This window comes from Podarcis bocagei (genome assembly GCF_964188305.1).
Source record: "Podarcis bocagei genome assembly, chromosome: 11".
NCBI lineage: Eukaryota > Metazoa > Chordata > Lepidosauria > Squamata > Lacertidae > Podarcis > Podarcis bocagei.
The window spans coordinates 4,136,891-4,156,352 of NC_138136.1; the positions used below are offsets into that span (position 1 = coordinate 4,136,891).

At 42.6% G+C, this 19,462-nt stretch overlaps 1 protein-coding gene across 1 annotated transcript in view; it reads left to right on the forward strand.

The window, feature by feature from the left end:
• LOC308597505 (proprotein convertase subtilisin/kexin type 5-like) overlaps nt 1–19,462 on the forward strand; it is a gene marked incomplete at its 5' end in the record, with an annotated part of 63,231 nt that overhangs the window by 27,775 nt on the left and 15,994 nt on the right. Inside the window, 5 exons of the mRNA XM_081213336.1 lie at nt 3,602–3,644; nt 4,463–4,605; nt 7,025–7,225; nt 12,244–12,477; nt 19,316–19,399. Of these exons, the coding sequence (XP_081069462.1) occupies nt 3,602–3,644; nt 4,463–4,605; nt 7,025–7,225; nt 12,244–12,477; nt 19,316–19,399 (705 nt within the window). The remainder of the gene's footprint in view (nt 1–3,601; nt 3,645–4,462; nt 4,606–7,024; nt 7,226–12,243; nt 12,478–19,315; nt 19,400–19,462) is intronic.

The following is a 19,462-nucleotide window of genomic DNA, read 5'->3' on the forward strand; positions in this document are numbered from 1 at the left end:
AAAGACATTCACTATACTTGGAAAGATGATATAGTAAAATAGATTCCTGACTGAATGCTGAATACAATACGTTAGAATTATGGGAGATCCACAGGGACCATGTGAGTCCTGATTAGATAAGAGAAGGTGATGTCTTTCTGAGTTTGTTCTCCCCAAGAGTCATTGCTCTTTAATCATTTTAACTTTAAGAATAAATAATCATAATCATAATCATAATCATAATAAATTAATTATACCCTGCCCATCTGACTGGGTTTCCCCAGCCACTCTGGGCAGCTCCCAACAGAATAAAACATAAAATATTAAAAACTTCCCTAAACAGGGCTGCCTTCAGATGTCTTCTAAATCTTCAACTGCCTGACCTTAAGGTAGTGAAATATCTAACACATCTGGCATAAGGTTTAGGGAATACAAAATGTATTGTCACAGCAAATTCCAAGCAAATTATATGTAGTCCAGTACTGAACTCAGAGTGGTGCCTGACTTTGGCTGCAGTCTTAATGCCTATTTACCTGGGAGTAGATGTGCCAACTTGAATAAAATATGGGGGGGAGGCAAGTATTATGCCCTGCATAATTGATCACATGGCGTGGTGCATGGACACCATTTGAACAGCAATGCCCATCAACTTGGGGGGGGGTGGCTCCCTCAAATATATTTTTTGGGGGGTGAAGCCCCTGGGGGTTGGCTCCTTTGCCTGGGAGTAAGCCCCAGTGAACTCAGCTGAGATTTATTTCTGAGCAGACATGCTGAAGATTGTTCTCTTTCACACATGCTCAAATTCCTGCACAGTCATCAACTCACTTAGTATAAGTTAAGTCCCAATCTACAAAACTGAACTATGGCATCCAATTCTTTTCCTTATTATGAGGCTAAATCATATAACAACTGAAACAAGGCCCATATTTAAGAGGGAGAGAAATAATTAGTCCTATTTTTAAAAAGACCCTTTGATTTCCAATTCCAAAAATATTTCTATGAGTGCTTATTTAAAACTGGCCTTTAGTTAGCAATAACAATGAATTTTGTGTGTATCTGAAGAAGTGTGCATGCACACGAAAGCTCATACCAAGAACTAACTTAGTTGGTCTTTAAGGTGCTACTGGAAGGAATTTTTTTATTTTGACTATGGCAGACCAACATGGCTACCTACCTGTAAATGAATTTTGTGTTGGGGATGGCACAATGTAAAGACATGTGTTTTAATGTTGGTTATGTATAAATTTGGTGGCATAATTTATTTTATGTTGTACCCCATCCTTGTATCAGCACTGATGAAGAATGGGCTATAAATATTTCCTAAAAATAATAATAATAAATAGTTCATTAAAAGTGGGCTACAGTGTTGATGTCAGTAGCTGGATTTTTTTTTTAAAAAAAAGGAATACTGAAAACCAGCCGTCTTTCTTGAGAGACTTGCTCTTCTAGAGGGACTACACTGCCATCACTTAAGATGTGCCAGTGCTTTTTTTATAGAAAAATGGTGCTGGTACTCACAATGACCCTGCTTTTCACAATCCCCAGTACGTTTCCGAGCACAATTCAAAGTGTTGGTGCTGACCTTTAAAGCCCTAAACGGCCTCGGTCCAGTATACCTGAAGGAGCGTCTCCACCCCCATCATTCTGCCCGGACGCTGAGGTCCAGCTCAGAGGGCCTTCTGGCGGTTCCCTCACTGCGAGAAGCCAAGTTACAGGGAACCAGGCGGAGGGCCTTTTCGGTAGTGGCGCCTTCCTTGTGGAACACCCTCCCACCAGGTGTCAAAGAGAACAACAACTACCAGACTTTTAGAAGACATCTGAAGGCAGCCCTGTTTAGGGAAGCTTTTAATGTTTGATGTATTATAGTATTTTAATATTCTTTTGGAAGCCGCCCAGAGTAGCTGGGGAAACCCAGCCAGATGGGCGGGGTATAAATAATAAATTATTATTATTATTATTATTATTATTATTATTATTATTATTATTATTATTATTATTATTATTATTATAGCTGCAGTTGCCTGCTTGCTTTCCAAACCCTCCATTTACCCTACTGGAAGATTGGGGGGGGGGTAGTGTTGGTACTGTGTATCGTTGAGTACCGTCAGAAAAATACCGTTGGATGTGACCTTCCAGATGCTTCTGGTCTCCATTTCCCATCAGTCCCAACCAACATGGTCAATCAGAAGTGTCTGGTGGGGCAGATGAAGTTGTTCTGTTCTCCTGGCTCCTGAGTGCTGCTTACACTTCCTGGGAGGAAGAGAGGGAGGGGGAAGACAGTGGGAGCTGAGCTGGTGTGGGCATGGCAACAGGAGTGTCAAATGGGCACCACACCTGTTGAGCTCCCCATTGACTTCCAAGGTGTTTGGAAGCCCACCTGTGCTGGCCCTCTGTCTGCTACTGTGGCTGGTGGTATGGTTTGCTGTGAGCTGTATTCCAGCAACATCTGGAGGACCCAAGGACATCTCTGACTTAGAGGGTGACTATCTTCTAGAACAGTATGCATTATAGGATTGCAGCCTGAAACCAACTGTCAAGAAACGTTAACTATACAAGCAATCTCATTATGTGAAGATCACTCTGTGCAGTGGGAACTGCTTCAAAAGGAGAGGGCTGTCCTATCTGCCACCAGTGCAAGTGTGTATCTGAAGAAGTGTGCATGCACACGAAAGCTCATACCAAGAACTAACTTAGTTGGTCTTTAAGGTGCTACTGGAAGGAATTTTTTTATTTTGACTATGGCAGACCAACACGGCTACCTATCTACTACTGGAACCAGTGCAAGTGTTAGGCATTGTTTGGGGAGGGGAAAGTGGAAATAGGTATCTATTAGATGATGCCTGTGATATCAAAAGGGGGCACGCCTAAAGTCTGTCCCCAACCTACCAATGTAATTTTGATAATCTTAGCAATTTAGAAATGTAGTTTTTCTGTTCTCTGGAAAAACTGTTTTTTACACCTTTCACCTGCATGAAAATAACTAGTGATTATTTGGCACTGTTCTGCTCAATGTTCCCATATGTCTTTGACTATTATGTGTTTCGGAAGCAGAGTCTTCTTAAGAAATAGGCCTGAGTTTATATTAGTGTGGTGCAGTGACTGGAGTGTTAAACAAAGACTGGAGAGACTTAGGTTAAAATCCCCACTTGCTTATGAAACTCACTGGGTGAACATGATCATGAAACTCGCTATCTTGAAGCCTAACTTACTTCACAGGTTTACTGTGAGGATAAAATGGAATTGACGGTCCCTTGGATGCCACCTTAAGTTCCTCAAAAGAAAGGCAAGATATAAATGTAATGATATAAAGAAGGTAAGTTATACAGTTTGAGGCTAGTCCTTATGAAGTCTTTATGTATCCAGAATTCTAGTGGCAGCAAATTTAAGCCAGACAATAAAAACTTGCTATCAAAGAAAAACTATATATCAGAGGAGACATTTTTCACCAAAGCTATTTAAATTAGAATGGTCATCATCAACAACAACAATGATGTTGATAGCATTCCCTATTTATCTAAGCATTTCTTAATTTTCCACTGTTCATTTAGCCAATTGAGATTTGGATACATGAGAAACTGGCACAGTATTTTGTTTCCAATGTGTTGTTTGTTTTTAATTCCAGATGACCCAAGAGCCTGCACATCATGCATTCATAATTATTACATGTAAGTTTATTACTCTTTTCCCCACTTTCCCTCTCTTTCTCTATTTTCTGAAACACAACAGTGTCTTAGATATTTCAGAGCTAAGCAGGGTGTAATATGCTGTTTGCATGGGGGGTGGCGATGGTTAATTTATAGCCCTTCAGATGACGCTGAATTACAGCTCCCATCATCAGTGACTATTGGAAATGCTGGCTCAGGCTGATGGGAAGAGTAGCTCAGCAACCCCTGGAGAGCCAAAGGCTAGCATAACATAACCCAGTTGTCTTCAAGGGGGAAGGGGCAAACGGTGGGTGTGATGGACAGGCTCCATTGCTGCCCCATCCTGAGCTCTCTGCTGCCCCCCTCCCCCTCCCCCTCTTGTAACTGGCAGTGATGTGTAGCATTGTGAAGGCAGATAGGCAACTTCATCCTGCCTGCACTGCTACAGATTTTAACTCTTGGAAGCCTCAGTGAGGAAATGAAAACAGGAAGGGATTTCCAGGACAATTGCTTGAGTAATTTAATCCCCATGACTGCAGCTCAATGGAAATCACACATCATCTGCCATTACAGCTGTTTTCTTCACAGACCTGCTTGTTGTGCTTCAGAGAACCCGGGGACAGAGCATGGGACAGAGTCTGAGAAAGGCTCCCGTAACTATTAAGCTACTGTACTTAAAAACATTCCTAAGTATTGCCACCCCTCATTTTAGAGGAGACACTTGCCACACATGAGTACATTTATGAGAGGATTATGCTTGTTCGTTGCAATTGTTTGATGCACCATTATCCATCCATAATGAAAATTATGATGATCAAAAATGCTTCCCTCCCCCCCAGGTACAAACAGCAATGCTATCGAACTTGTCCTCAGAATACGTACAATGATGAAAAGTCTCTCCTTTGCATAGAGTGTCAGCCAAATTGCAGAAGCTGCGACAAATATGAGTGTTACTGGTGTAAAGAAGGGTTTTTTCTTCTAGGTAAGAAAGGTGACAAGTATTTTACATGGGGAAATGATTTCATGCCTTGCCCAAGAAGGCATAATGTGCATTCAGTTGAGAGAGACTGGGAAGGGGCAGAAATACCATTCAGTTCCCATTTCAAGCCAAATCTGTCAAAATTGCTCTTTCTCAAACAATATGAGAACCAAAACATAAAGGTAAAGGTAAAGGTACCCCTGCCCGTATGGGCCAGTCTTGACAGACTCTAGGGTTGTGCACTCATCTCACTCTAGAGGCGGGGAGCCAGCGCTATCCGCAGACACTTCCGGGTCACATGGCCAGCGTGACAAGCTGCATCTGGCGAGCCAGCGCAGCACACGGAAACGTTGTTTACCTTCCCGCTAGTAAGCGGTCCCTATTTATCTACTTGCACCCGGGGGTGCTTTCAAACTGCTAGGTTGGCAGGCGCTGGGACCGAACGGCGGGAGCGTACCCCGCCGCGGGGATTCGAACTGCCGACCATGCGATCGGCAAGTCCTAGGCGCTGAGGTTTTACGCACAGCACCACCCGCGTCCCTTAACCAAAACATAGCCATCCTTCAAAATACCCACTTATCCAAATTATACAATGCAGTTCTCCAACCAAACAATGTTTGCAAAATTGTATGTATTAGGAGAAAATATGCATAAGAATGACTCAATATTTGTGAAAATAGCATTAAATAATGCACTGTATTAGGAGAAATTGCTTGTAAAAATGTGTACATTAGTCAAAACTGCATATAAAAATATGTTTATTAGGAGAAATGTACATTAAAGATCCTGAAGAATTTTCATGAGGCTTAAAAAAAATGGAGACAACTGAATTGAAGATTAGAAACATGAGAAACTGAGACAACTAAAATTGGCAGATCGTTTCATCCCTAAGGGAGACTAACTACAGTCTTAAATCTATGGGACTTTTAAAAAGAATGACCCCCAGACATCTGCTTCAATAAGCCTAAAGCATTCAAGGTTAAAATTTCATTGATTTTAATTAAGTGCTTGTAAACGGAGGTTCAGGAAATAATGCCGCTAGAAGCACGAGCATCAAACAAAGGCATGTCTTCAAATCTGCACATTTAAACTTTAATCAACTTTGGATTTTAAATGGCAGCAATGAGATTCAGAGACAACCCCCTACTTTTGGGGTAAAGAGGGAATATATATTTATTAACGAAACTCCCAATGAGCCTTTCATTTTAAGCATGTTGATGCAAACTTAATTTGTTCAATATAAGAGATGAATGAATGGCACAAAGTAACTTTAGCCTGAACATGGTTTCATATCACTTCCATTCTTTGTAGGTGACTTTTTGCAGTCAACATGTAGCATAATCCACATGCCTCCTATTATGGTGTATGGTTATGAAATTGCAGGCAGGCAAGTATGCAGCCCACACTCCAGAAGTCAAGACTTGTATAGACCTGTGAAATGCACTTTGAACCTTTTATGAGGCTCAGATGTACAGACCTTGTCCCCTTATCATAAGTTATTTGGACCTTGTTATCTTATTCAAAGTGGATTCTCTGGGGTCAGAGGTTAAGAAAATCAGGCTTGGGGTATTATAAGGAGGTGGAGTTGTGGCTCTGCTTTACAGTTTTTCAACTTTCATATACTCCAAGCTGCAACAGAGAACCAGAGTGCTCCTGAAAGTTGGCCAGCAGTTGTAAGTAATAAGGTAGAAATTATGTTTAAGAGTACTTACTTCTCTAGACTTTGTTTTGGAGGCTGTGTAGCAGAGCCAAAACACAAACCTGGGTATGAGTGTATAGATCTGTAAATTATAACAAATGTGGAAATAAAAACATACCACTTTAATCCCTCCACAGAATTCAAATCTAAAAGATATTTAAAATATTTGAACTGCCAGCATTTAAAACACACCAATGTGCAATGATATCAAAATCTCCACTGTTATAACCAGCAAATGTGACAAAATCCAAATATAATCATGTGCTAAACATGTTTTAACCTTATATATTTATATCTGGGTTTTACCAGATTTCCCAATTATAAATCTACACTATAGAGATTTCAATATCATTGCATATTGGTATGTTTTAACTTTGGCACTTCAATAACATTGGTACTTCATACATTTTAAACATCCTGCAAATTTGAAATTTGTGGAGAGATTAAAGTTGTGCATTTTCACTTCACACTTCATTCATTGATGAATACACTTTATATATTAATTTTACCGATCTATACACTATACACCCCGTTTTATATTTTGGCTGTGTACTTGGGCTGTGCATCTGCATTCTCTAGTAGAGCTAAACTTTCCTAGGGTGCCCCAGTTTGCTTAGTGGCAATTGAATCACACATTGTTCTCTACTTTCAATGCTCCAAATAACAGGACTTAGCTGGCATCAGTCACAATATGACATAAAGGCTTTTTTATTTTTCCTCCAGATGGGAAATGTGTGAGTGATTGTGGAGCTGGTTACTACAGCGATGAGGTCACAGAAGAATGTGAGCCATGCCACCGGACCTGTGCAACATGCAAAGGGTTCGACTCCAACGACTGTACTAGCTGCAAAGGAATTTTACAGTTACTCCATGGAAAGTGTGTGAACCTCAAAAGAAAGCAAGTAAATAGGAAATTCTGGAATGGTATGTTGCCATGCTTCCTCTGATTTTTTTCCACCATTTCTCTCTGCCCACAACCACTGGGGGGGAAACCTCGTCCTTTTCCAAACTCTCAAATAGATTTTATGTATAGAAATGTAAGTGATTGTATTTATATAGGACCAACATCAACACTTGGCAACTTCTGGCAGTCCACTACCCCAGCAGGGCCCACGACTAACACCAGACCTGAACGCCATGCAAGGGGAAGGTGGATCTGCAGCAAACTGTTATATGAATTACCCTGAATGCCTCAAAATGAGTATCATTCTCTATGTATATACAGAAACTACATCTTCACTAATGCAAATAGAATATTTATATGCATCACAGAAAGAACAGACATAGTTTCTTACGAATGAAGGTGAACATTTTATGTTAGTATAAAATGCAGTGGGGGGCCGGAACCTCTAACAGGTCAACCCCCTCCCCCTTAACAGCAGCAACAGCCTCAGAGTGCTTCTTCCTGCACTGCCTCTGGAAGACAGAGGACCCTTCTGATCATCATCACTCTTCACTCACCACAGCGCTGTTGCATCTACTTTATACCACAGGAGTGACTCTCACTTGACTGAGTTCCATTCCCCTATCAACAGTGCGTCAAGATTGTTTGATAGTTTAACGTTTTGATCACATCATAACCTGTTTAGGATTTATCCAGGAAAAATAAATGAGAAGACATGCACTTGAAAACCACATTCCCTCCTCACCACCACAAACATACACATTGAGATGAACACAGTTTTGAGCATAATAATAGTATTAAAGTATTGAATTCAATTGAATTTAGAGTGTAATCTTAATAAAATAAAAATCTTAACAATAGCATTACATGAATAAGTAAATGATAAATCATTAATATTATTGTATGATTGATTAGTACCTAATAATTAAATACATAATTAATAAACCCTGACATATAGCACAGTTTTGAGCATAATGATAATTTTAGAAATCTAAGAAAAGTATTGAATTCAATTTAATTTAAGGTGTAATCTTAATAAAATAAAAATCTTAACAATAGCATTACATGAATAAGTAAATGAGAAATCATTAATATTATTGTACGATTGATTAGTACCTAATAATTAAATACATAATAATTAATAAACGATGACATGTAGTGTGCTGTTTTATTAGCCGTGACCCCCGCTAATTGATTTACAAACCTCGATTAGCGGTTTATTGCTGCCCGGCACGCTTCCACCCCAGCTCTTCTTCGTCACGGTCAGCAGAGCTTCGCACAGCGTTGTAAACTGTCACCTGCTGGATCAGCTCCCAGACAAACACACAGAGTCCCGTTTGTCTCTATACAGCATTTATTTCCAACATTTCTCAGGTATTTCCAGGGCTATTAGCAGCCATACCAAGACCACGTCTTTTCCCCACAAAGTTCAAAGTGGGACTGGCGAACTTTTCCTAAGCTCCGCCCGAGCTTCTAAAAATGACGTCAGAATGGTGTAGCATCATGGGAAAAGCTTAACTCGTTAAGTTCCAGCTCCCACACCCCCCCTTGCTGCACCTTCTGACAAGACCCTTTTGAGTTCAACACCTTCCCCTTTGCCTTGTGCTCTTTCCCAGCATCTTTCCCAGGCACCCGTTGAACCCCTTCAATACTCCCAGAAGCACACTGTGCGAACCAGGCCCATGCGCTGGTCGCCTGGTACCTGTCCGGCGGAATTCCCTTCGTTGAGCGACTAGATCTTCTGGGCACAAACTCAGATGTTACCTCTGACTCACTGCCACCAGAACCGGTGTCCTCATCCTCACGGGATTCCCCCTCTGACTTAAAACGTTTTCGGACCTTCTCCATTACACTTACCGGAGAACTGGGCTCGCTTTTGGGTGTTCTCTTAACCTGTGGAGAAACTACAGATACCTCCTCCTGTTCCTGACTTTGGTCAGTTCCCTGATCGTCATCATCAGACTCAGTTTCTTCTTCCTCCCCTTCTTCCCCCTCAGAATCTTCCTGTTCTGAATCAGAGAGACACTCTGAGAGAACATCACGCTTGGCAGCAGGTTTTGACTTTTCATCCTGCTCATAGAACTCAGCGTGTTTGCTGATCAGTAACTTACTCTGATCACCTGAAGGAAATGCAAATCTCCACGCATTCGCTGTTGGCTCATACCCACAGAAGATCATTTTCCGGAACCTGGATCCATCTGGCCCCTGCAACGCAGCAGGTACTGACACAGAAGCAAGCGATCCAAACCTGCGCAAAAAATGAATCTGGGGTTTCCTGCCATGCAACAGCCCAAACGGTGTGTCCCCTACCATGGAATTGTAGGTGCGGTTCCAGGTGAAGCTCACATACTTGATTGCCTCCAACCAAAACCGTGGAGGTAACCCAGAATCTTTCAGCAACACCTGAGCAGTTTTAACCAGAGCCTGACTCATCTGCTCTGCCTTCCCCCCCTGATTGGGTGCAGTCACTGTGTGACGTATTCCTTTCTTGCGAAAGTACTTCTGCAAAGCAGAACCTGTAAACTCAGCTCCCCTGTCACTTGTGACAGCTTGCACTTTGGTGGAAAACTTCTGTTCCACCTCCTCAATCCAACGTTTGATCAGCTGTGCTGCATCATCCTTGGATTTAAGACCATGTGTCCAGGAATTCTGGGTAAAATTATCCTGCATTGAGAGCAGATATCTTGACCCTCCCAGACTTGGTTCCTTTACAGGACCCCACAAATCTATGTGAATTTGTTCAAAAGGCCTAGTGGTTATCCTCTCAATCTTTGGATAACTGCATCCTTTTATCTTTGCCAGCTTGCAAGTTTCATAACTTACATCATGTCCACATTCTGAAATCTTACACCCTTTAGAAACTTCCGGCAGCACCTGTAGTTCTTCTACTGAACTATGAGCCGTCCTAGCATGCCAAATATGTGCACATTGCACTTGAGCGGGAATCTCAGTACACAGGGCTTGTGCTTTCTCAACCTTCCCCTCACCCTCCAGAGACGTTTTAAGAATGAAAAGATCATTCTGCCCCTTTTTAACCTTGGCAAGCATCCTCCCTCCTTTGGAGATTGTGCACACATCATCCTGAAAAGAAAACGTAAATCCCTTTTTCAGTAAATAAGGCACAGATAACAGACAGTGGTGCATCCCAGGAACGGTACAACACTCCAGCGTTTCCTGCAAAACACGAAAATGCAGATTTACAACGTTAGTCAGATTTCCTTTCTGTCCATTTGCAAACAGTACAGATTTCCCGGCAGGTATTGCCGTGCACTTCCACCTCTCGACAGCAGGTGTCTCTGGAATCAAATTGCGATTAGCTGCAGAGTCAATAACAAAACGAAACTTGGAATTTTCCACACAGCCGTCTTCGAACAAAGCCATGCTCGCTGCTATCTGATACGTCTCGTGTTGTTTTCCACGTCCTCCTCTTGCGTTCCCAGGCTGGCCTCCTCTCCCAGACTGGTTCCCATGGAAACCCGACTGATTTCCATGATAGGTGTCCTTGAAGGCTTCCTGCCCAGCTGCTCTCGCTTTCTGTGGGCAGTCTCTTTTCAAATGACTGTGAGATCCACACACGTAACACCGACGAGCTGCAAAAGCCTGAACAAAGCTCTCATCTTGCTTCGCCCCCCCTTTTTTCCCGGTGGAGCTTGCTGCGCCAGACTTGCTCTCCCTGAGCCGTCTCTCCTGTTCGTCAGCCAAGCGTCCTGTGACGTAGGCCAAAGTCAGATCTTGCGGATTCATAGATTCCAAAGTTAGACATAAATTGTCATAACTTTTGTCCAGAGAGCTTAGCAAAATATAAACCTTCAATTCATCAGTAAAGTTCACCTGCAACAGCCGCAGTTCATTAAACACAGAGAGCATCTCTGTAACATGTTGTCTTATGTCCCCACCTGGACGTAGCTTCATTTCAAACAACCGCCTGGTGGTATGGATTTTAGCACCAGCCGTGGTTCTGTGGTGCACTCTTTCAAGAGCAGTATAAGCTTCATGCGCAGTTTCCAAACCCTCCACATGGGGCAACTGTGAACCCTCCAAACTGAGCACTATAGCTCCCAGGGCTTTCTGATTTTTCCTCTGCGAAGCATGCGCATCTGCAATTACTGCTGCTGCAGCTCCGGCGGCTGGCTGAGGCAGTGGAGGCCTTAAGACCGCGTCCCACAGACCCTTGGCTACCAGCCAGGCCTTCAGCTTTCTGCTCCATTCTCCCCAATTTTGGCCGTTTAATTTTTCGAAGGGTACGGAGAATGATTCATGGCCGTCCGCCATCTCTTTCCGTTCTCCCAAGGGGCCCCAAGCTGTACTTACAAACGCACCAGCTCCTCCGGCTCCTCAGCTCCGTGGAGAAACGACACCTCAGCTGCTCTCAGCTCTTGGCAGTTCTCAGCAACTTGGCTCCACAGCAACGCAGGCACTTCTCTGCGTCTTGCAGCTGCCGCTTGCTTGTTTGCTTCTGCCTGCACTTCCTGCCGTTTCTGCTCGACACCGCAGATCAAAGCCTCTGCTCGACACCGCAGAGTTTTTACAGCTCCCGCGACAGTTTTACAAGCGGTAATTTATGGGTCCATAACCTGTGCTGTTTTATTAGCCGTGACCCCCGCTAATTGATTTACAAACCTCGATTAGCGGTTTATTGCTGCCCGGCACGCTTCCACCCCAGCTCTTCTTCGTCACGGTCAGCAGAGCTTCGCACAGCGTTGTAAACTGTCACCTGCTGGATCAGCTCCCAGACAAACACACAGAGTCCCGTTTGTCTCTATACAGCATTTATTTCCAACATTTCTCAGGTATTTCCAGGGCTATTAGCAGCCATACCAAGACCACGTCTTTTCCCCACAAAGTTCAAAGTGGGACTGGCGAACTTTTCCTAAGCTCCGCCCGAGCTTCTAAAAATGACGTCAGAATGGTGTAGCATCATGGGAAAAGCTTAACTCGTTAAGTTCCAGCTCCCACATGTAGCACTTTTCTCTTACTTGCAGCTTTTATTCTGTTTCATAAATATGAATAATGATTATCAATCCTATTTTACTGATAGAGAGACTGAAACTGCATACCTCCAATGGCTTGGGCTCTGCAGACCTGAAAGACCTCTTCCCTTATATCCCTTCACGATCCTTACGGTCAGCCGAGAACGATCTCTTGTTGGTACCATCCGTGCACCAAATCCAGGCGGAAAGGGCACTTAAAGAGGCGTTCTCGGTGGCTGCTCCACAGTTGTGGAAGTCCTTTTCCCTGGAGGTTCGCCAAAACCCAATTGTCTGGAAACGATGTAAGACTTTAAAAAATCTAATTTTAAATATTACTATCTACCTTGGGCTTTAATGGAAAGGGTGGGCTGCCCAGTTCACTGAATAAGGTTCCCAAGGGCTGCTTTTCTCTAAAACTGCAATACTATAAACAGGAATTTAAGGGGAAAGTTATCTACCTGAAGATGTAACCAGCTGAGTATGGACTCTAAAAGACTACAAGCACAGATGGAATATGCCACCTGTGTTAATTGTGCCATTCTGACTGGAGTAGTAATGATCAGCAAGGAATCAACAGCATCCCTGTAGGACTTGCAAGTGTCAAGTGCACCTGACAGTAACAAAACTGCCTTGTCCTAATACAGCTAGAAGGTATTTTTGTCTGCATCAGGAATCACATGCCCAAACAGCTTTTGCACATGCGCTTCCTTCCTCATTTAACAGGATACCAGCTTTGCTCACTGGAAAGGCGGTGGGGGGTTAATTAATATGCAGAGCATGGTTATTCTTACTTTATGACATATCTGGAGGAGATACATAATCACTACACAGAGAAACAGCTTGTGATACTGTGTACACAACTTACATTTAAAGCATATCCAAAGCACATGAGCTCCTGCAAAGAATCTTGGGTAGTATGGTTTGTTAAGGGTGCGAAGAACTAGAGCTTTGTGAGGAGCAAACTACAGTTCACAGTACTCTTTGGGGGAACCTATGTGCTTTAAATGTATGTAGCAAGAACTAATGTATGCTCAGCCCAGGAGAAGGGGAAATACACAGGCAAAAAAATACAAAAATCATAAGGAAATAGCAGACACATCCACAACCTGCGTGCATGAGCAAGAGAGATGAGGGAGCAATGCCACTTCAGTGCTTTGCCAGTGTTCTTGGCTCAGCCTCCCTTCCATGGGAGAGAAGGGGCAGAATGCAGTGGCTGTGCATATATTTCTGATGTTGAAACACTGTGTGTGATCCTGCAAAGCAAAAGGGTATTCACTTCCCTTGCTTTCCTGCACAGTGTGCTCTTTTCTAGCACCCCAAGTTGTTGAAGTGGACTTAAGTGTTGGAAGTTTGTGTCTGGAGTATCAAGGCTGAGGCCCCTTTCGAGTTCTAGACAGAGAAATGTTAGCAACAAATTCAAGTTTCTAACATGTTTTGAAGCCAAGCAAAGTGCTTCATCTGTGATCAAAGTGCCCCTTCCCCATAGCTTCCCTGTGTTCCCTGTGATATTGAATGCTAAGTGTGTGCAACATAAGGGAACCACTTAGGGACAGAGGCCCATGCTGCACAGCTTATTATGGTCTCCTTGTGTGGGGTTTATATATCAATTATGTGTGATGTGATTGGTTACAGAACTACACATATCATACACTATGTTGTGACAACATGGGGCTGTTGTTGACATAGGGATGGCTTAAAAATGGTTTTCCCCTTTCCAGTGAAGTCAAGAAGTGTGAAATTTTAGCTTGGTATCAAAATATGCCCTTGACGGGAGGATGGCAATGAACTGAGAGGGTATTGTTTGGGTTTTGGAAGAAGTATTCCACTCCTGCCTGCTACCCCATCCCACCCATATCTCTGGCACCATGTGGCATATGTTCACTAGTGGAGTGAAGTGACTCTGCAGGTGCCTCAAGGGAGTTGTTCTGGCATATCTGTCATGCTGACTGTGTATCTGGCGTGGCATTACTGCAGTGAGTCTTCCACTAAATCTTAAAGCCCATCATCCAACATAATTCCACTACAGTATTGCATCCTCAGTTCCACACTAGGGTAAACTGTGAATAAACTGTGATAGAAAGTAATGATGAGTCTGAATTTGACTGGTATTCAGACTTTTAAGTGTAAGCCAAGAAAAAAAATTGTAGCGTAGCACAAAGAACATCTGCATTTTATCTTGTGCGCCAGATGATGAAATTATTTTGGAAGCCATGAGAGATAATAGTGAAGGGGTTGTTGCGCTGTATGTAAACCCACAACATCTCGACTAGAATAGAATAGAATAGAATAGAATAGAGGTTTAACAAACTGAAAGGGCTTTAGAGTGGCAGATTACTTACACGCTACATCACCAGTCTTTCATGTTCTTCAGTCAGGTCACTGAAGCAAAAGGGAAATAAATCCAGAAGAATATGTGTTCTGCAAAAGGGCCTCCATATATTTTAAAATGTGAGCTTTTTCTTTTAAAAAATAAAATTTCAAGGAATATTATACATCAAATGGTCATAATAATGTATAGCTGAATAGATAAAATTGTTACAGCTGCTACTGCTGCTGCAAATGTTATTTTTATTAATTTAAATCATTTGAATACTGTCTCTCCTCCCACCACACACTATTCTCAGGGTTCTCCTGCCCCCCTAGCCCATGGGGGGGGGGCAAAGAGGGAGGAGACTGGAGAAAGCTTTGTTGTCCTGTGAGAGCCTTTGCACTGGCTTCTGCTAGAGGGACTTATCAGCTGAATCCTGCACTTCACAAATATGGTTTTAGTTGATATCTGAAACATGAAAATGTGCATATACATTGAGCCCCTAAATGACATGGACAAGAGGCCTTTTGGGGGACGAGTGTCATCAGGCCTTAGGGACACAGGACTCTGCCCTGCACGGAGACAGATGGCTAGTATATCTAGCTCAGTATAAGCTACTCTACATAGACTGCTAGTAGCTCTCTAGGGTTTCAGACAGGAGTCATTTCTCAGTCCTACCTTGAGGTGCCAGGGAACAAACATAGCCCTTGAATGGTGGGGTTGCCTTATTTCAAAAAGTGAAAATCAAGTCAAAAAATTTGTTAGCAAAGTTGTTGAGCTTTTTTGAGGGACAAATCCTGGCTATTTCTGGGAAATCACGGACATATAGCAGCCCTATGAATGTTAGGGAAGGCCTTCAATGTGGTGCAGGTCTGATTGTCAGTCATCTGATACCACACTGGGTATCTCTAGAAATGCACAACAAACTTTGGGCTGTTCCTGACTCCAAGATGGGGCATGCTGGATTCTGGACCTGACCACCAAGGCATTTTGGTTTTGGCTCTGCCAAAATAACCTGGACTGGGAATGTGAGTTTTCATCCAGCCTGACTTTTGCCACAAATGTACATTCAAGTATTAGAAGCCAGCTAATCTTACGTTAGTGTAAATCACCATGCCTCCCTTTCCACTGATTTTGTAATCTGATTACAAAATGAAAACTGTGTCAAAAAGGATTTGGCAATTTGGCATCAAGAGAAAATGGTGGTAAATCTTTGAAACAAAATCCTTATAAAATCCCTATAAAATGTAGAATTGTAGGAGTCTAGCAACATATACACACATTCTACTCCCCACCCCCTGGAGTTTCATGCATTTATTTTAGACATTAATTTGTTAGATTAATGTTGTAGTTCAGTGGCTGTCAGTATGATAACTAGACTGAGAAATAATGTATATTGGGGTTATTATTTCATTCTCAGCAGGTCTATAAGACCCTCAGATTTATAAATACAGTACTTATATGTTCAGAGACTGGATAGGTCCTAGGATTTTATTATATGTATATATTGTTTCTGTTACACCTTATTCCATAATTAGAATTATCTCTTAGAAGTATGTTACCTATTCTGTGCATTTGTATTCATATCTGTATCAGCTTTTGCAAAGCCATAAACTGAATATGATCTAATAAATAAACAGTTCCCCCTCTGGCTGTAAAGGCAGCACATTCCGATCGCATCCATGCCACTTGCTATTCTAACCCAACAGGTTACTTTTTTCAGTCATGTGTGCATTGCTGCAGTGTTGCAACTGCAAGGTGGTAAACTTTCTCTACTGTTCTTCACCTGATGAACAGATTTGCTTCTGACTGTACATTTTTCAGAGATAGTCAGAGCAGAATACATTTATTTGAGACCATTCCATTTATTTTCAGTTTAAAAGCATGAGAACCACACTGTCTGGTATGAATGAAAAGTTACTTTAGAACATTGGATGGTATCCAATGATTGTTTCCTGTTAGCACAAAGACTTCTGCCTGCACAAGTTCCCCACCCACCCCCAAATCTGTTATGGGGGATCCCCCAGCCTTCCGGATGAGAACGGTGGGCATTGGAGGCGCACAGGGAGAAGAGAGAAAGAAGGTCCCATTTGCAGGCAGAAGGGTTGCATGCAATCCACTGAGATTATACATTGTGATATTATGCATTTTATGGCCTATGAGGCAGAAGAGGAAATGTTTCCAGGCACTGAAAATAATAGTAAATGTACTGAGTGAAGAGATTACAACAATCTACTCTGTACAAGTAATCACAGGAATTTCTCGGGTGTGGAATGAAGGACTTTGTACAGAGAGTACCTTGCCTGGTTTATCGGTCTGTTGAGCTATGCTTCATCTAAAGTTACTGTTTTACGTTGCAACCCTTGCATTCAGTAAGCCCCACTGAATGTAGTAGGATTTGTTTCTGAATAGACATGACTGGGATTTCCTTGTTAGTTGAAGACAATAAGTTGTCTAGGAAAAGTGGTTATTCATTAATAAGAATATCAATCTAGCTGCCTTGAATAGACATAATATCAGAAGAACTCTTGCCCAGATAATATTGAGACATGTATACATCTGTGGCTTAATGCCTGAGCAGCAGTTCACTGACCTACAAGAAATCAAATATGCATCCAGTTGCCCACCAGTGGTTCATCACATGCCCTAGTGCTTTCAAACTGTAGAATTCCTAATCCCCATGGACCTATAGGTGTAATTATGTTGTTGGCTTTGCCACTTATTACTTTGACTACTGACAAAATATGGTCACGGGTGGCGCTGTGGGTTAAACCACAGAGCCTAGGACTTGCCGATCAGAAGGTTGGCGGTTCAAATCCCCATGACGGGGTGAGCTCCCGTTGCTCAGTCCCTGCTCCTGCCAAGCTAGCAGTTCAAAAGCACGTCAAAGTGCAAGTAGATTAATAGGTACTGCTCCAGCGGGAAGGTAAACGGCGTTTCCATGCGCTGCTCTGGTTCACCAAAAGTGGCTTATTCATGCTGGCCACATGATCCGGAAGCTGTACACCGGCTCCCTCGGCCAATAAAGCGAGATGAGCACCGCAACCCCAGAGTCGGCCACGACTGGACCTAATGGTCAGGGGTCCCTTTACCTTTACCTTTACTGACAAAATGTATTCAGGGAGACCAGGTGGATATAGTAGAAGATATTGCTGTATTACTAGACTAAATGAAGTGAAAGCATATTTGGTTGCATCAGAGTTCAAGAACTTTGCATCATATCAACATATGCAGCTTTTTAAGTAGCACACCTGATTCTGTATCCTTGTGAAGAAGCACATTCATGGAAATCATGGAAGTTTTCAGATCTTCCCTGGGACAGAGATGCATTTGCAGCCCCTTTTAAATTATATCTGAATGTAGTTTAAGAGATGGGTAATGTCAAAAGCAGCTGTGAACGTAAGTATTTATAAGCATTTCCATCTGACTGGAAGATAGAATTGTTGACTGGTCAGCATTTCGTGTCTCATGTGCTCATGTACTAGGCCACAATGCCTAGTACATAGTCCCCTCTGGTGGAGACTCGGAAATATTACAGCACTAATAATCTTGCAGCTGGAAAAAGCATTATGCAAACCTTGAATATTACCGTTTTAGTTTGAGAACAGAGGGTAAGATCAGCTGTGCTAGCTAATGATAAATAAGGATATCATAGACATAGGAACAGAATGAGGAAGCTGCCTCAGCCAGTAGATGTGGGGGCGGTCAGCAGCCGTACTCCTTCTGTTTCTCCTGAGCTCCCTAGTTCACTGGTTTTCAACCAGTGTGCTGCAGCACCCTGGGGTGCCTTGAATGATGGTCAGGGGTGCTGCGGGCAACACTGGCCCCTGTCCCTCTTTCCTTCCTCCTCTGACTGCCCTAGTCATTCCCCTCTGTTGTACAAAAGAGCTCTGCTTACCCCATGGCCTGCCCTGAGCCTTTAACCAGCTTGCTGCCTCAGGTGTAATGAAGAATGTTATTGTACTGCCAGAGTTTTAAAGAAGATCAAGCTGCCAGTCCAGCTGGTTTTTGCATGTAGAATGGGAAGGAGGTATAATACTGCCTTTCACTTCAGGTAACAAAAAGCCACTGTCACAGGCTAGTCCTTTGTAGGGACACATGATTAGGCAATGTTTCACGTACAATAGACACCACAGTGGTGCATCGTTACTCTCTGATGTTCCCTTCAGCAAAGTGAGGACAATTATCAGCTGCAATGAACCTGATTTGCAGGGCTGGCTCACCCATGAGGCAAGGTGAGGCGACCGCCTCAGGCAGCAGAATCCCCATGGGCAGCAGATCCAGCCTCCAAGGCGTGCATTTGCCTGCTCCTGCTGCCACAGTGGAAGCAACTGTTTTATTGTGCTTTTTATACGTTGGCAGGAGCCCAGAGTGGCTGGGCAACCCGGGCAAATGGGTGGGATATAAATATTGTTGTTATAGGACGTCCTTATTTTCATCAGAGAAATGTTGGAGGGCATGAAAACTGTTATAATAGGATTGCAATAGGTAGAAGGCCACTGTGGCTTGTATATTTCTGCACATTTTAAAATTAGGATTTCAGTTGCAAAACGTGAATTAAGTAATTAACAGAAATCTAGATGGATGCTGCCTTGTTGATGATTAGTAGACATTGTTCCCACCCCTTATTTCATTCATATTCTGTGTTACTATGGGCAATATCTCCAGTCAAGGTGAAAGTCTCATCATCTCAGCAAGATTTGCATTTATTTCCCTTTATTATCTAAATGATACTAAATAATCATATCTGGAACCATGTATTCTGGGCACGCATGCCCACAAATATATAAAGTGACATTATTAACTCATTTCCTCCTTATCTCCTAATACAGCAACAACTACTCAGTTTGAGCCATGCGATCCTTCATGCCAAACCTGTGAGAAAACTGCCAGCACATGCACTTCATGTCCCCAAGGTAACAGCATTTATCTTCTTTGTTGCTACACATTGCCTAAAAAATTTTATTGTTTAAAGATAG